General features: G+C 41.6%; 2 protein-coding genes across 4 annotated transcripts; both read left to right on the forward strand.

The window, feature by feature from the left end:
- The first annotated feature begins 1,106 nt into the window (after nt 1-1,106).
- Nucleotides 1,107-6,657, forward strand: LOC140943273 (uncharacterized). 3 transcript variants are annotated; one of them, XM_073392342.1, is made up of 7 exons: nt 1,107-1,214; nt 1,814-1,995; nt 3,576-3,673; nt 3,827-3,919; nt 4,380-4,513; nt 5,155-5,638; nt 5,761-6,657. In XM_073392342.1, the coding sequence occupies exons 5-6, from the start codon at nt 4,425-4,427 to the stop codon at nt 5,636-5,638; spliced, it is 573 nt and encodes a 190-aa protein (XP_073248443.1). In that variant the 5' UTR covers nt 1,107-1,214; nt 1,814-1,995; nt 3,576-3,673; nt 3,827-3,919; nt 4,380-4,424; the 3' UTR covers nt 5,761-6,657. The 3 variants fall into 3 exon arrangements, with proteins under 3 accessions (XP_073248443.1, XP_073248441.1, XP_073248444.1); XM_073392343.1 differs by having other exon boundaries at nt 1,200-1,214; nt 1,874-1,995; XM_073392340.1 differs by lacking the exon at nt 1,814-1,995 and having other exon boundaries at nt 1,109-1,214.
- A 1,444-nt stretch (nt 6,658-8,101) lies between these two features.
- LOC140943928 (uncharacterized) lies at nt 8,102-14,024 on the forward strand. The gene is made up of 8 exons (XM_073393036.1): nt 8,102-8,228; nt 8,967-9,029; nt 9,226-9,279; nt 9,774-9,824; nt 10,220-10,747; nt 11,248-12,011; nt 12,834-13,003; nt 13,150-14,024. The coding sequence occupies exons 1-8, from the start codon at nt 8,128-8,130 to the stop codon at nt 13,837-13,839; spliced, it is 2,421 nt and encodes an 806-aa protein (XP_073249137.1). The 5' UTR covers nt 8,102-8,127; the 3' UTR covers nt 13,840-14,024.
- The last annotated feature ends 2,462 nt before the right edge of the window (nt 14,025-16,486 follow it).

A 16,486-nucleotide genomic window follows, 5' to 3' on the forward strand; every position in this document is an offset into this window, starting at 1 on the left:
TTGTTTTTCCTGTCATACAGAAAACAAAAAGGTAGGTTTACTCAAGACTGGCTGTGTAGCTGGGTGCGGTCGGTTAAGAATCATTGCCATATATGCCACTCGATGATATTTTTTGCAGGAAAGAGAAAGAGAATCGCCATGAAAAAACAAAACAAAACAAAACAAAAAGGAAAAAGTCCAATAATAAAAACAAGGTAAGAAAGGAACGAAACGATAGACTACCTGTGTTGGTGTTTCCCCACGCATCGCAACTGCAAGCGCAAAGGCTATGGTCCCTGCTTTTCAATGGGGGAGATTGTAATCTGAAACCCGCACCGACGCCCATACCATGAACTGGGCCTGTTTCGGCCACATTAATTTTTAGGCCGCTGCATCAGTTTTTTGTCAATCAAAAGCTAAGTTGTTTTCGAGTGTTTTGTTTTGCTTTTGCTTTTTCTATTTTTTGCCACAAACAGGTGATCTCTACTGAACTTTATCCCGCGCAGGTAAACCAGGGACGCTGCCCACAAACTTAAACCGAGCATTTGGTACGCTAAGCAATACAACAACGTTTATTTCGCAGTACCATTTACATAGATGGTGTTGCATTAAAAAAAGAAGGGAAAAATAATAAAACAGATTTATATTTTTCCCCGCTTCCCCCCCCGTCCCCCCAAAAAACAACCACAACAAAACAAAACCAAAAATACGGCAAGTGACTGACCAAAAGCGCGTATTCAAAGGCCAAGCAAGTTTTTTGGGGTTTTGTTTTTCAAGCAGTTGGCTTCAACTTTGTTTCCGCCTTTATTGAAAACTCAATAAAACCTTGTACCCGACAGAACATGTACAATAAACATTACCGAAATTGGTTATCCAAAGCAGCAGGCGCCATCTTGAAAATACCAACGCGTTTTTCCACCCATCTTTTCAAACTCCCGCTGAACCTCACCTCTCGAAAACGCTCCAGACGCGAACTTTAGTTTCCTGTCTACATTTCCCACAGTTTCTTAGGCACTTTTCTACTGCCAGGTAAGCACCAGAGACTGTCAAAAGTTGCCAAAACAGGGTCATCTTTCAAGGTCGCATACAACACCACAAACATACCTCCGCTGACAAGCTCCATGGCAGGCACACTTACCTTAACTACCAAGACATTGTGATCGTGTTGTACAAATCGGAATTGTTTTCTCGTCCTGAAAGCAAGACACACTCTTCCAGACAAGCCTGCCAAGCCGGTGAGTCCGCATGTTTTCTATTCAGTGCTATATTTGTGTAACGGAGGCATTTTCATGTGCATATCAGCAACAATTTTCATGTGAGGACGTCAAACAAAATGGCGGATTCATTCCTCTAACTTTCGAAGCATCGTCTATTTTGTTCTTTTGCTAGATAATTTTTATCCGGAGTTTTTCACTGATCACAGTGAAAGAGCAAACACGTTGTCCTCAGCAGCTTTCTTTGAACTATTTTCCAGTGAAATTATATTTGTATGTTTAATTTCTTGTCGAGGAATAATATTGTTATTCGGCTCGGTGGAATAGCTCAAAGGATAAGGGTTACGGGCCCTAATGGAGTTCTTTCATTATTATTCAGTCTACATTTGGTGATTGTTATTGCTATTTTTTTCCTTTGCTATATTGTTGTTATTATTCTAGAGCGCACACACACTTCTATGAAGTTCTAGCTGATTTGGGCTTCCTAGTTTCCCAAGCCAAAAGCTAAGTTCTAAACTTTTAAAAGCATGGGTCACTACACAGTATTGTTTCAGAGACTGCATTCATAGCTGTTTCTCATGACTTACAGTATCCAACAATCTACACTACCTTATTTCTAGAAAATTCATGCCAGGTGTAAAACTCATTTTGTGTTTACCCCTCCACTGCTAAAACCCAAGGATATTGAACAGCGAGGTGAAAGAGAGTGTGTTGGTCAAATTATTGTTGAGTCTGTGCACAAAACCCCATGGTGTTGCTGTTTTAACTAAACCTGAAGACGTGAAATTCAAGCTTGTTGACAGTAAGTTAATTCGTCTTTCTTGAAGTTCGTACATGTACTTTTGCGGCACCATGAATTACATGGTCATGTTTACTTTTGCTTGTGAATAAATAAAACGCAACAGGAAGATGTGCCTTTTTGTAGGACAGGTTTTGAGATAAAAATTTTTCTGCCGTTGGAAGCAAATTTGCTGAAGACTTTGAATTTTTTGTTTTAAAGACTCTTGAAAACTATCACCAAATTTCGCATAGTGGTCCTTGGTCTGCAACCTATGTCTTTGGTGTAATTACATTTTGCAAAATAAATGAAACCTTTTGCTTGATAAAAGGGATGTGTTAAAATATTCCTTATACATGTTTCCAATTTCTCTTTTCTTAATATCTTGAATACATACAGAGTTTTGAGTAATTATTTTCTACCGCACTGAATATATTCTCTATATTTTAATTTTTCATATAATTTTTTCATATTTTCATTTTTCACAATTTAGCAAACTATTTCAGTTTTCTCAATTTCAAACTGTCTTACTCCTCTATGTAACACAAAGCTGAAAGTCTTGGAAATTCTCCTGTTGGCAACTACCTGCTGCTATAAATGTTGACTGTTGATTTGACTGGGAATTCACTGCACCTGCCACTTTGTTTACATCAAAATATAGTTGTGCAATACCATCTGGGGGAAAACTATTCAGCCAACTATTTTAGGAATAAGTTAAGTGGAATATCAAAATTAATTGCTCTTTAAATACTTGCATTTTTCTCCTATTATGTCTCTAGATCTTAACAACAAATTTAAGTTTACTGTATATCAATATGAAAGAAATCCTTAATATTCACCCTCCAGAGGTGTTAAGAAATACAGAACTAATGCACTGAAAAGCGCTTGCACATTAGGAGCCAAATCTTTGGATAATAGCCTCCTCATCTGCAGTCCTCTCTGAGGTGAGGAATGCTCTCCAAGGGGACGCTGGAGGAAGTTTTCTCCCAATGGCAACTATTGCAGCTAATTTTGACTGTTGATTTGGCTGGGAATTCACTGCACGTGCCACTTTCCTCAAGTCATCCCAGAAGAGAGAGTGCCCTGTGACCAACTGGACACACAGAAGTCTTGGCAAGAGCTGGGCCAACTGGCCGATGTGCTTCAGGCACTGCAATCTGTTCCTCTTGCAGTCAAAGATTTTACACAGAAGATCTTTCACCTTGGTCTTCCTTTGTACTCTCTCAGCTGGAGACAACTGACAAGGCACTGCAAGAGTGTAAATTTGGTGCAATGCTGTGCTGCTTGCCAACAGCTGGGTCATGCGTGCATTTTTACTACTGTGTGCTCTGGCCATTAGGGCACATAGCCCAAGGTGTCTTGAAAATACATCACGGACAGAACAAGGGGATAACTTTAAAGCATATGGTTCGGGACTTTGCCTCAATCATCGCATCATTGCTAACCCAACTGTTACACACCTTACGATAGAGCGTTTCTGTGTATGGTATGGGTAAAATAAATGTGCGCGTAGCCCTAAATATGGATAGATTGCCTCTTTTTTTCTTGTATTTTAATGAATTTTTGTTTTGTTATGTATTACATTTTACATTTTACATTTTTAGATTGCCTCTTACTCCCGGAGAAACGGTTTGGCTACAGGTAGAATGGCGTTGCGATTATCACATCCGGGACATCTGGAAGGGATGAGCTAACTCTGCAGGTGAGATCACTACTCAGTTTTTCATAATTCCCAAAACTCGTGTCCCTTGTTGCACAAATGTTACATTAGCAAAGGGAAGATACAGTGCAAAGAATTTTCATGTTGGTTTCTAAAAGGCAAAGTGGACTTAAACAGGATTCTCCTTCTTTTCAGCGTGACCATGAACTATACAAAGTTCTGGTAAATTACATCAACGATTTCCGTCCACTCCTTGCAAAGGATGACAGTGGGGACTACTTGCTTCTGGTGAGTGGATTTAAATTATCACCCTAAATTGGACACAGTAAGGTTTTACCCTGACATTTCTCACCCTTCAAGGGTGAATCGTGCCAAATTTTCACCTTATTGAGATCTTATTTGGGTGAAAATGGACAAAAAAACACCCTTGTGAGGGTGAATCCTTTCAATTGGTTATCTTCATTTCAGTAGTTGGGGTTATTTTATCTGGAAAATCATCTTTTAGGACGAGCATTAAATTCAGCGAGGGTGCTTTCTCGACCCAATTCACCCTTCAGTTAATACAATGCTATCTTTGTATTTCTTTGTACTGGAACACATGGTTCTAGGAAAGCAAAAGCTGGACCTGTAAGAATCACTGTTTCTTTCACACGTTCAATATTATTGTCAATTTTACTAGAAAGATCCGAGTGTTTTTCCAACTTTAGTTCAGTGTTCATCCATGTCTTTTTTAACTTGTACCTTGCAGAACAGGAAGGGTCACAGATTCTCGGGACCTGCGTTCTCTGCACACATGAAAAGTTTGTTTCGTAGCCTGACTGGAAGATTGGTGACAGTGAATATGCTTCGATCTGCTTTCATCACCTGGTCGTATGGCAGAGAGTAAGATAATTATTTTTTTCTACTATACACTGCACAGCTTTTTTTCTGCCTCCTCAAAGTAAAAATACTCACTCAACAAACTTAGAGATATTCACATCAGTCCAACTTTATCCTGGGATTGAATTTTTTTGTTTCTCTTTCTCGGTCATGCACTGGTGTGAGTTGATTATTGTTGCTGAAAAACCTTACTCAAAGGAGCATCATAATCTTATAGAAATAAAAAATTATAAAACATCTTGAAAAAGGAAAACTGGAGGTTGCTCTGTGACATTTCCCTAAATAAAAAAAATAAAACCAGAGAAAAGCTATGTGCAATATAGAATTTATAACAATAGGACATTTTATGAAATATATGTTGTAGTTAATTTTTTATGTCAGGTAATTTTTATTTTCCTTTGGTTTAAACGTCTTTGCCATACATCACCATACTCAAAAACAAAAGGAGAATAAAATTACCTGAGATAAAAAATCAACTAAAACATATACATTGGACCACTGGTGATCAGCATTAACAGTAGGTGAACAAGACAACCAATGATTACAAATATTTTCCACACATTAAATTTTGGCGGGTAGTATTTGGTAGGTCTGCCTTTCTTCGTGTTCATAGCCATCTCTAAAATAAGTTCTCCATTTCACAGTGATTGCACAGATGCCCTTAAGGCATCATTGGCGGCCGCTCTCAGACATTCATGGCAACAAGCCCAGCGTACCTATGACCGCGGTACCGCCAATGACAGAAAGCAGCTTGCTGTCAACCTAGCCAGGGAGTATGCAGAGGACCATTTGGAAGAGGAACCCGATAATGGCCAACCGCAGAGTTTCGGTGACTGCCCATTCAAACCGGGTGACTTTGTAGCTGTGGTGGAAGAGCATAGCAAGCTTAACTGCCCAAAAGTCCTGATCGGACAGATCCATTCTCTCAATCAACAAGGTGATGTTTCCCTTCTCTGGTACAAGAATGTCTCAAGGAACCTTTACAAACTGGAACTCAGCGGTGAACAGTGGACGGAGAGTTTGGAGAGCCTAGTGCCTGTTACAGCAAAGGTGCCAAAAAATCGACCAGGATTATATCAACTCTGCACTTCCCCGCGTCAAATACACAAGGTCGTCTTTGCAGATTAGGTGAGGAACGAGAAATTGAAAAAGCTGGTACTCGATTATCTACTGGGCAGTAATAAAGAAACAGAAAAAGTGTGTTTTCGCTCAAAAGGAAATTCTCATCGATTTTCTGTTTCCTCTTTCAGCCTGCCATGCTTCCAGATCAGAGATCAAGTGACCAGCTCAGTAAAAATCTACAGTCCACTGAAGAACTACAACTATTTCTGTAGTCTGCTACAAACTTTTCTTACACAATCATCTCATGACATTTTAGTTTTGTGTAACATTATTAGGCCTTCAATTATGCTTGGTGAAAAAAGGAAGCCTTTTTCTCGTTCGCAGTTCACTGTGGTGGGCCTTAACCCTTTAAGCCCCAGTATCCACGTACAAATTCTCCAAACTGATCTCTATACATTTCCTTCAAGAATAAGTAGAGAGAATTTGATAATAGATCAAGGCATTTTCTCTTGTGTGATCATTTTGTTACTGCTTATAACATCTCTTGGCAGTGTATGGATCTTGTTTGGAGAAATTTGATCTTGGTCACTATTGGGACTTAGAGGGTTAAAAATATTTCATTTAATTTTGAAAACAGTTTTCATTAGAAGCTGCTCTGGGAGTCAGAGCGGCCAGTCCGCTAGATAATTTTGAAGAGTGAACATTTCAATCATGTCATGAAGGTGTAGTGCTGTGAAGCATCGCGTCACATCACGTTAGTTTAAAGAATAATATTTGATGGTATGCACTTGTCAGACTGTGTACACCATTTAGGCCCCAGTTTCACATTAAAATTTCACACTTGGCTCCAAGGCTAAGGAAGAGAAGAACAAAAGAAGTGAATTATTCATCCCTGAATCTCATTGCCATTTCTTTTATTCTATTCCGTTCAGCTTTGGAGTCAAGGGTGGAGCTGTTGAAAGGATTTGTTTTATTTTCTTTTTTAATCTTGTAAGCAGTTTGGAATTTCTGGATAGACCAGGCAAAGTAAAAAAGGCCCACTTGTTGGTGTAACAAAGTAATAAATCAATAAGCTTACATATTCACACCACATTGTATTTATTTGCTCAGTTTGTTTCTTTTATGATAGGGGGTGGATAACTACTGAAATATGAAATGACAGGGGGTGGGTTAAATTTTTTTTATAGGTCAGAGAAATAAGTCATTTTGAATCTCTGCTTTCCCTTATTTAATGGAGTCAGTACACAGGATAATCGTTTTCGCAAAACAAATCTATTAAGGCAAAAATAGGAGAAACAACAAAAAACATACGTGAAAATCTTGTTTGGTGTGAATTGTTTGGCAATAAGGCTTTGACAGTGGTAATGTCTTCATCTCAGTTCTGGAACTTTCAACTTTTTGTTAATAAGCAACTATTTGGTATATTGGGCTCATATTTTCAGTTAACTGAAATTCATATGTCCTTTTAAATGTATTCAGCAACTTCATTTGTTCAGCTTCATCAGGTAAAAACTTGGTGTGTTATTCGGACGGCAATCTAACACTCAAGCTCTCAGTCTCTTAGTCATGAATATAAGAATGAATTTTTCTACTTTCCTCACTTAAGTTTTAACATTTCAAGTCTTTCAACCGTATTTTCAAATTTCCAACCTATTCATGCCAATTCAAAGAAAAACAGCCTCGGTTCCAGAGAAAAGTATTTATGCTGCTGTTTTGTCGAAGGCAAACAGTTCCCTCCTCCCCCAACAAACAACAACCCCCACCACCACACCCCACTCCCCTCCCCCTTCCCCCGTTCCACCCTACTTACAGAAAAGGGAACTGGCCCCTAATGGAAAGTGCTTTGATCTGTTTAATTCTCTCAACTAATTCGACATGAAACTGTATGAAGATCAACCGGGGAGAATTTGTATGTGGACACTGCAGCAAGATCGTTTTTCTAGCTGTCCAAGCTTTTGTCGTCGGGTATTTTACCGCTAATTTCCCCCTCAAAATATCACTGGTTCCTTATTCAAAGAAAGGCCGCTTCTTTGCACAAAATATCATTGGTTCTTTATTGAAAGAAAGGTTCGCCAGAATGAACCTTCTCATCAACCATCACCGAACAGAATCAGCAAATGATCACTGACAAAACAAGTAGTGTACACTTTTCGCATCCATCTTTTCAGCTAGCCGCTAGATTTGCGCTATTTCCTGCCATGTGAAAATTCTTCCAGAGGCGTCGTTGGCCACAGCCGCAAACTTGAACGAAGGGGGCTCTTGTTTGGGTTCATTGATAAAGGAAACCGTCAGTTGCGATGTTAAACCCCTCGAGCTATCTCGCACACCACATTGCGTCAGCCATTACGCCGCCGCGCGAAGCCTGGGTTTTTGCCCCGTCAGGGCAAAAACCCAGATTCCCTCGGCTGGAATATAAAAATAGCTCCACGGGGAAAACACGGATGACGTCATGGTCATGTAAAAGGCAACGAGTCTATTTGGAGAAATTGACGTAATGTGCCCTGATATATAAGTGTCCCCTTGCGAAATACTTATTCAATCGACTAGACTCGACAATGCAGAAGAGAGCCACGAGCATCGCAGAGTTTTTCCCAGCGAAGAGATCGGATCAAGCAGAACAGCTTGATGGTGGACGAGCGACGCAGGAATCATCCAGGTAGGAAGTCATTTTTCAATTAAGTTTGTTTCCGGTTTTTTTCCCACCGGCCGAGGACTCAAAAAAGCAGTCGCACCGAAGCAAGGTAAATGGTTAACCGTGATTTTCGGTTACTTAATTCACTTAGTATTGCCCAACCCCGTTGATCGTTATTGCGGATTTGAGACCATTTTCGAAATTAATTGTTTTTTTGTTGCCTTTCTTTGGCGGGAGTTTATTTTTGCGGATTTGCGATTTTTTGTATTTTGCTGGAAATTGATTTTTGCGATTTCCAGACAGTACCAGTACCCAGCATTGATAATATGTTTGTTATTTTCGGGAACTTATTTTTGCGGATCGCCGGAAAAAGCGGCGCAAAAACAAACAAATTCAAAAAGTCATGATTGATTGGGGTTGGTTAAGTCATATACCCTTGCTTTTCTATGTACCAACGAATCTAAATTGCGTGTATTTCAATTTCAACTTCTGCATAGAAAATTGGCAACAAACTATTTCCTTTTTAAAATTGGAATCAAATCTAATGATCAATGCAGTTTCTGTAAAGAAAGCTCGGAAACTCTTTTCAATTAAGTTTGTTTTCGGTTTTTACGTTGGGTTTGGAGAAATATGTGAGAAATTCTACTTATCGTTCTGTTTACTTCTTCCCGCTTTAATTCATTTTCTGAGGCGAAAGAATAACCAACAGATTGCTCACTTATCGTGCTTTTTTAAGTTGGATGTCTGATTGTTTTGTTGCAGATCTTCACAAGATCCGCCAGCGCCGAGCGAGGCTGGCAGTGATACGGCGGACAGCCCAGAAAGGTACAGATTTTTGCTTCGTGACAAGCATGAAACTATTACTAGCAACCCAGAGGAAAACCGCTTAAAACGAAATCGGGACTGATGAGGACCACAAATTGACTAGCTGATTCGATGAAACCGTAATTTCACCACCATAATTTTAACTACATTTTTGACGTGGCTACGTTAACAATGTCGTGTCTCTTATTCTGTGTAGGCCTTCTTGTTCCCGCCGGCCGAGGACTCAAAAAAGCAGTCGCACCGAAGCAAGGTAAATGGTTAACCGTGATTTTCGGTTACTTAATTCACTTAGTATTGCCCAACCCCGCTGATCGTTATTGCGGATTTGAGACCATTTTCGAAATTAATCGGTTTTTTTGTTGCCTTTTTTTGACGGGAGTTTATTTACATGATTGATTGGGGTTGGTTTAAGTCATATACCCTTGCTTTTCTATGTACTAAGGAATCTAAATTGCGTGTATTTCAATTTCAACTTCTGCATAGAAAATTGGCAACAAACTATTTCCTTTTTAAAATTGGAATCAAATCTAATGATCAATGCAGTTTCTGTAAAGAAAGCTCGGAAACTCTTTTGCACCTCTTTTGGGAATGCCCGTTCGTTAAATCCTTTTGGAATGATTTGTCGCTTCTCATGTCCTCATAAATTTCTTTAGTAGTCTATTACAATTGAAGGTGTCTTTTTGACAACGGGGTTAAACGACTGTATCTATTTGCTGTGTATTAATTCATTTCTGTTTTTTTCAGACAGTTTTTTGACCAGGAGGCGAGAGCAGAAGGGACACGAGACGGCCGAAGGTAGGTCAAGCATCTTTCTTAATATGCATAACCCTCGTATGCGGCTGTGCTGAGGAATGAGGAAAATACTTCACAGTAACTAATATTTTCCCGCGAAATCGCGCTACAGATTGCCGCGAGGGAAGGGAGGAATCAAGAATTAAAAACAACGACAACAACAACAACATGACTTTAAAAACTTTTTAAGAGATCACTTGAGGAGTATTTGTGAAAGAAAGTCTTTCAAGTTGTCATGAGCTATTTCGCCAATTTTTCCTTCTTTTCGGTGACATGTGCATTGACGTAGAATAGCCCGTACGGAAATGTTGGTAAGTTTCTATGTACGTGTTTATATGACGTTTGGCGTTTGCCATCAACGCCATTCTAAATGATCTGCTGTCCCTCTGCACTTACAGCGCTGACCACGACGATGAAGAAGATGAAGATGGTGACGTTGAGTCCTCACAGGACAGGGCCTTCTTCGTGGCGGACCAGGATGTGGTCGAGGAAAGTAGTCAGTCCTTTTATCGACAACAGGACGCGGCTTCCCTCCAAAGGGACGTCGAGAGCGTGGAGCCATATTTCCCCTTGGCATTCGCAGAATCCGCCGACCGGCCTCTAGCTTTCAACTTTGACTTGTTTCTGCTAGACAGCCTGTCGTTGCCAAGGCACATAGTGCCTCGAGATTCGCGGGAGGAGGTGTCCAATGCAGTTTTGTTCGACAACGCTGCCAACGCTATCAGCTACTGCACCGAGAGACTGGAAAGAGGGTGGAAAGATACGCGTCCTGCCGCTGATCCAACTGAGCGGGCAAGTCGCAGACACACCCACCCAAAGGTGAACAAGTGGGAACTCTTTCGCCGTCACAGCGCACGTTTGACCGAGGCTCTAACCAGCGGACAAGCGCCGTTTGACGCCAATTTAAACCGCGTTCGCTTGGACAGGTACGTTGCTCAGAGACACTAGTAAAAAGCTATTTTTTTGGGGGGGAGGGGGGTATTCGCGCGAACTGACGATATTTTGTTCCTTTTGTTTCCTATTTATTGGCGATTTTCTAGAAAGTACACAGCATTGATAACATTTTCGTTTTTTTGTTTAATAATCCTACAATGCTATGTACACCGTTTCGTTTCCGAATGAAGGGGGCAAGTTGTAATTGAACAGACACGATTGGTTAGTACTTAACTTCTGTGTAGCGAATTTAAGTTATAGAGAGTATTCACCCTGGAGTAGATTTTACGTGTTTGCGGGAACTTATTCAGTCACGGACCGCTGGAAAAAAAACCGCCACACGGTACCCAATCAACTAATAATTTTAACCACAAAATCTTAAACGGCACACTTACGAAGCCCTGTCTGTTTTGGAACGACTGGTTTGGGGGCGCAAAGCAGGAAACCTATAGACAAGCCTTTGTGGACTGACCCTACTCTCTTGCTCTCCCAGGTTTGGAAATATCATGATCTGGGACGCTCCGGCCTGGAGCCTCGCAAGCCCTGAATTCACGCACGGCTTTCCCAAGCGGCTGATAGTGCAAGAACACGGGGGTTTCTTACCGGGGAACATAACCGTGTCGGCGAAGGCCAGCAATTTGACGCTGAGGCGTTTGGCGGTGTGCGACGTGGCCTGCTTGGTCAGTCAAGCAACGACCGCCGGCTCAGGTCTGAGTAGAGCACGGCTCCTTAACCTCCGCTACGCGGCCATCAGTTACCAGAGTGGGTCATTCTGCCCGCAGTACCTGGCTTCCGCCATGGTAGAGTTTGGCGTAAACTTCGCCACCTTTGAGGCATTATCGGCAGACACCTTGGACACGCTTCACGCCAGCCTCAAGCGGGGTTGGAGACAGGGCGACGACTCCAGCAGTAGCGGCGAGGAATCCAACGAACCCCTCATATCCTGTCCGGAGAGTGTTATGCAGGAGATAGGCAAGTCCAGCGCGGAGTCTTCTTCGGAGGCTGGAACCTCCCAACAGCCACCAGGAGACAGCGAGCGGACAATGCTCTGTGCTCTCCTCGCACGGCTGAGCAGCCGGCCCGGCTCGGAAAGCAGCGACTCAGAGGAGGACCACCATGGGGAGACTGACGGAGAGAACACCTCGACGACAGTGGGTGGCGCACGCGCAGCAAGGAAGAAGAGAAAGACTTCCTCTGTAGGCGGGAGGAGAGCCAAGGCGTCCCGCGTGGGAGAAGCGACGGAGGGCAGGGAACCAGGTAAAGAACGCTGAAAAATGAAACCAAACTCGATTATCACTCGCACATAATAATAATAATAATAATAATAATAATAATAATATTTCTATAGCGCTCTTATCCTATGTTCAAGGCGCTTTACAGTCATGTAAACAACATTATTGAAAAATATCTACAAATATACAACCATATCCTATTATATTTACAATGAGTAAAAAAGGGAAAAATTAAAACTAACGGAATGTATACAAATCTATAAAAACAATGATCCGTTATTATGATACCAATACATGCTGGTATCAGCACATGATACCAGCTTCGTGTTCTACGTCTCAGGAGAGACCGTTTTCAGTTTGTGGAGTTGTGCGCACACGCTGAGACAGTCGCAAACATTTGGTAGCTAAGAAGCAAACTTGAAAAGCATTGATAGATTGCTTATGTCATTCTTCTTATATTAGGAAAGTGCTAGCAAATATGTTGCGAAGTCTGAAACAAGAGATTTCCTTGCAACAAGAATAACAAACATGGAATCAATACCCCAAGAATAACAAAATTGAGCAAAATTTCATACTGGTAAAGGAACAAAGGCACAACATCATTTTTTCGGCTAAAGTTGCGACACAGCTGGGCTAGCAAATGTTTGTTTTCTATTTAGCGTTTATCTTATATTTTAAGTTGTTTGACATCCATATTGCTTAATTTTTATATATTACATTAATCTTAACTCTTCATTTTTGTAATGCGCATTTGATCATATTTTTATGTGAACCTGGGCAATATAAATGATACGCTCACTCACTTCCAAATCATTAACGGCGAGAACTCCCTGTTTCATTTCAGCAGGTGTAGAAACGACAGGCGAACCAGTGACGGCGCAAGAGGAAGAAGAGGCAAATCCCTGGGGCTTGCAGGACGGGTCGGTCGCGGGACTCAGGCTTGACGCCTTCCCAGACGCGGAGACGTGGCAGGACATGTTAACTTTCTTCCGACAACACCAGCCGCTTCGCCAAGAGGTGGGTGTCCACACTGATGGTCTCTTATCCCTCCCTATCCTTCTTATGGTTATCGTTATCGTTGCTATTTTTAAGGAGAACATTTTCCGTCCGCCGATGACACAATCAGAAACACTGCATTTTTTGTTCTTTCTCTTTCCAAACAGGAAATACGAACCGCCATGCCCAGGGCAGGCGCTTGGCAAGGAGACCCCGAGAGGGCACAAGAGGCCACTAGCAACCTGATTGCAGACGCACGCCGCCAACTGCTTGGTGAGAAGATGGCAGCCCTCTTCGTCATCTGCGGCCGCGACAACTGTAACTGCCGAGAAGACAGCTGTGCTCTGAAAGGCGGTCAATATTGGCTACAAGAGCAGCCACGAAAACCCTGCTCGCAAGACCTCCGCTGTGCCGTTTGCAGCGTCTTCACACGACACCTGGACCTCTGCAATCTCCTCGGTAGGGCGTCTACTAGCAAGGGCGCTCTCTTCAGTCGACTCCTTGCGAGTTCCGTGGCAGTTCACCAACTGTACGACCTCGCCGTCCCGGCAGACTTGCCCCCCGGTCAGAGGGTGACCAGAAAACAGACCGTAAAGGGGATACTGTGCTCCATGTTAGACGTCGAGAGAAATAGGCTACAGTGCCTCAGGCGCATAGGAGAGCTAGCCACGCTGGTGCCTAAACTGCTCTGTGTTCAACTTAGCAGCGGTCGCGCACTCTTCTGGGAACAACTGAGAAGAGTTTCCAACACGGTGATCGGACAACGCGGTCGAGCGGCAAAACTAGCCGCTCTGGAAGCTTTCCGCAGGAGAATGCCGGACGATTCGCCCTGGAAGGAGTTCTTGACCCCCGATTGAGATCTCCCGCATCGCAGTGACTGCCCGTGAATGACTTTGCACGTGGCGCTTCAGAGTTTATTCAGTACTTGTACTTTAAGCAGTTTATTCAGTACTTGTTTATTCGGTACTTGTGTTCCATTTTGCCTTCCTTCTTGTTACTTTCCTTTTTCGACAGTAGTGTGTCTGCCGGTTGAAGTGCAGGATGCCTGTAAAAGATAGCAATTAAAACTGTCAATAAAATGTTGCTTTCGCATGATCATAACTGTATCTTGTCCTGCTCTGACTCAAGGCAGAGAGAAAGAGGGTATACAAAGGTAGAATGCTTATTGACAAGAAGTACGTGAAATCTAAACCACAGAAGCACCGAAATTTACTCTTTTCATGCTCCGTCAATTGCTAGATCGGCAGTTAAAATTGATAACAAATTAACCCAATCCTTTACTTGTCAAGCCGGGGTGAAGCAAGGTTGCATGTTGTCACCTACCCTTTTTAATTTCTATCTAAGTGATGTACCAAAATTGCTAAATAAGCTGGAATCTGGAAGTTATTTGATGCACTGACATCTCCCATACTCTTTTATGCGAGTGAACTATGGGGGATTGATTGCAGTGGACAATTAGAAAAGGATCCAGCAGAATTAGTTCAGAATAAATTCCTGAAGTGGTTGCTGGGAGTTAATAAATACTGCAATAACCGTCAATGCCTGAAAAGCTGAGACAGCAATGGTTTCCAATCAGAATTGAAGCCCAATGTAGGAACTTTAAGTTCTGGTTTTTTCCCCTTAACCTTAACCAAAAATGAAAACGAATTATCCCAAAATGTCATACAATACTATTAAACGGAATGAAAACAAAGCTTTCTGGAGCAAAAAAAAAATCAAAAGCTTCATTATTGGAACAGATAGGGTTAGGAGAATTCTGGATGAAAGCACACTAGGAATCGTAAACATCGTAAAAATCAGGCAACGGCTTAAGGATATCGAACTACACAGAGGGCTAAGTGAAATAAGTAACGACACTAGAAAACTTGCTAACCAAAGCAACAAAATGAGAACCTACCGGTTATTCAAAACGATAGACAATTACAAATGTGGAGATTACCTACATCGGGTCACCCATACGCGACACAGAATAACTCTAACAAAAACTGCGACTAGGCCACCACAAATTAAGGACCCCTTTGTTTTTCCTGTTGAGTTTTCTTTACGATTTGTAAGATATCCATCGGCAGAAAATTTCACTCCAACATGTAAGGTATAATTATTGACGATTTCAATGTGTTCATTGCTAACCAGAAAATTGCGTTTATCTATCGTTGATTTTCTACCCTTGTTTGGAAATACAATAACTCTTGTTTCAGTTGCATTAATCTTATGAAGCCAATCCTGACAGTATTTTGATAGTCTGTCAAGACTTTGCTGCGAACCTGCTGCTGAGTTAGATATTAAAAGTAAACCAGGGGCATAAACTGGGACAGAATACAGCCTTGTAGAACACCTTTACCATAATTGCAAAATTCTGCTCGAACAATATAGGGGCTGTTTTTTTCTTTGGAGCGCGGGTGGTGGGTCTGGACAGAGAATCGGCTGCCACTGTTGCAAACGCGCTCTTTTCACTAACTTATAAATTGGATTCAGCTAACAGAGCCACTCCCTTCAAACATCTTTTGCAACAGAAATCCAATTCCATTAATATCCTATGGCTACGGCAATTCCTGGACTGTCAAACAGTACTCCCTTACTCGAACAGCGTTGGAAATTACAAATCAATTTCTTATTAGAGTTTGTTCTTTCATATCCTCTTATTCGGCTATTTTTATGTCGCACTCTTCTTATAGACCTTGTCACGGTTTTCGACGCCATCGTGACGAGAACGCGTGACAAATTACAGTGTTTGTATGAGAATCTAATGTCGAATAATTTCCGTAAAACGGCTGTTCTGAAAAAGGTATGACTTCTAAACTAAAGCGCTACCAAACAAAGGATTGTACTAAAAAATTGGGGGGGCGCGTACCTGTGCTTAAATTTCTCCGGAGGCTTGCTTTAGATTTACCATATATTTGTCTGTAATTTTTCCCGGGACTTTCCGACTTACAGACAAATGTATAGAAAATTTCAAAAAGTGGTTCTGCGTCTTCTAGCGCATGTAACGCCCTCAATGTTCTCTTTCTTTTTTTTTTTTTTTCCAGTAGAATCCCTAGGAGTGAAGCATTAGTTTAAAATTCAGATATTTTTTGCAAAACAGCCTTTCTACGGAAATTATTGGACATAAGATTCTAATACAAGTACTGTAATTTCTAACGCGTTTGCCTATTCGTCAAGATGGCGTCGAAAACTGCGACAAGGTCTATTACCATTATTAAACTATGACTGATAGGTGGACAAATTATAGAAAATGCCTGTATTTCCTGCGATTCTCCAACACATGCTGCACGCACGCTATTGTAGCTCCTTTTATGCTGATGACTAGTCTTAAACGCCGAAATTTTCTGGGACCGGTCTATAGCCATTTCTTTCTAACAAAAACAATAAAAGCACTATTGCAAAAACCTACCTAGCACTTGCTGCCTTTTCCCACAACAGGATTGTTTTTTATTTTCGCCCTCAAACTCCAAACTCGAGCGAGGATCGCACATCAGCTGACAAGATGGCGGCGCCGGTGGCCGT

The sequence above is a fragment of the Porites lutea genome, chromosome 7, assembly GCF_958299795.1.
Source record: "Porites lutea chromosome 7, jaPorLute2.1, whole genome shotgun sequence".
NCBI lineage: Eukaryota > Metazoa > Cnidaria > Anthozoa > Scleractinia > Poritidae > Porites > Porites lutea.

What these genes read in the sequence shown, in the direction of transcription:
- LOC140943273 (XM_073392342.1), top strand. Translation starts at nt 4,425, where the DNA reads ATGAAAAGTTTGTTTCGTAGCCTGACTGGAAGATTGGTGACAGTGAAT. An exon ending in ACCTGGTCGTATGGCAGAGA is followed by an intron (nt 4,514 to 5,154) that starts GTAAGATAATTA and finishes TCCATTTCACAG; the next exon opens with TGATTGCACAGATGCCCTTA.
- LOC140943928 (XM_073393036.1), top strand. Translation starts at nt 8,128, where the DNA reads ATGCAGAAGAGAGCCACGAGCATCGCAGAGTTTTTCCCAGCGAAGAGA. An exon ending in ACGGCGGACAGCCCAGAAAG is followed by an intron (nt 9,030 to 9,225) that starts GTACAGATTTTT and finishes TATTCTGTGTAG; the next exon opens with GCCTTCTTGTTCCCGCCGGC. An exon ending in AGCAGTCGCACCGAAGCAAG is followed by an intron (nt 9,280 to 9,773) that starts GTAAATGGTTAA and finishes TGTTTTTTTCAG; the next exon opens with ACAGTTTTTTGACCAGGAGG.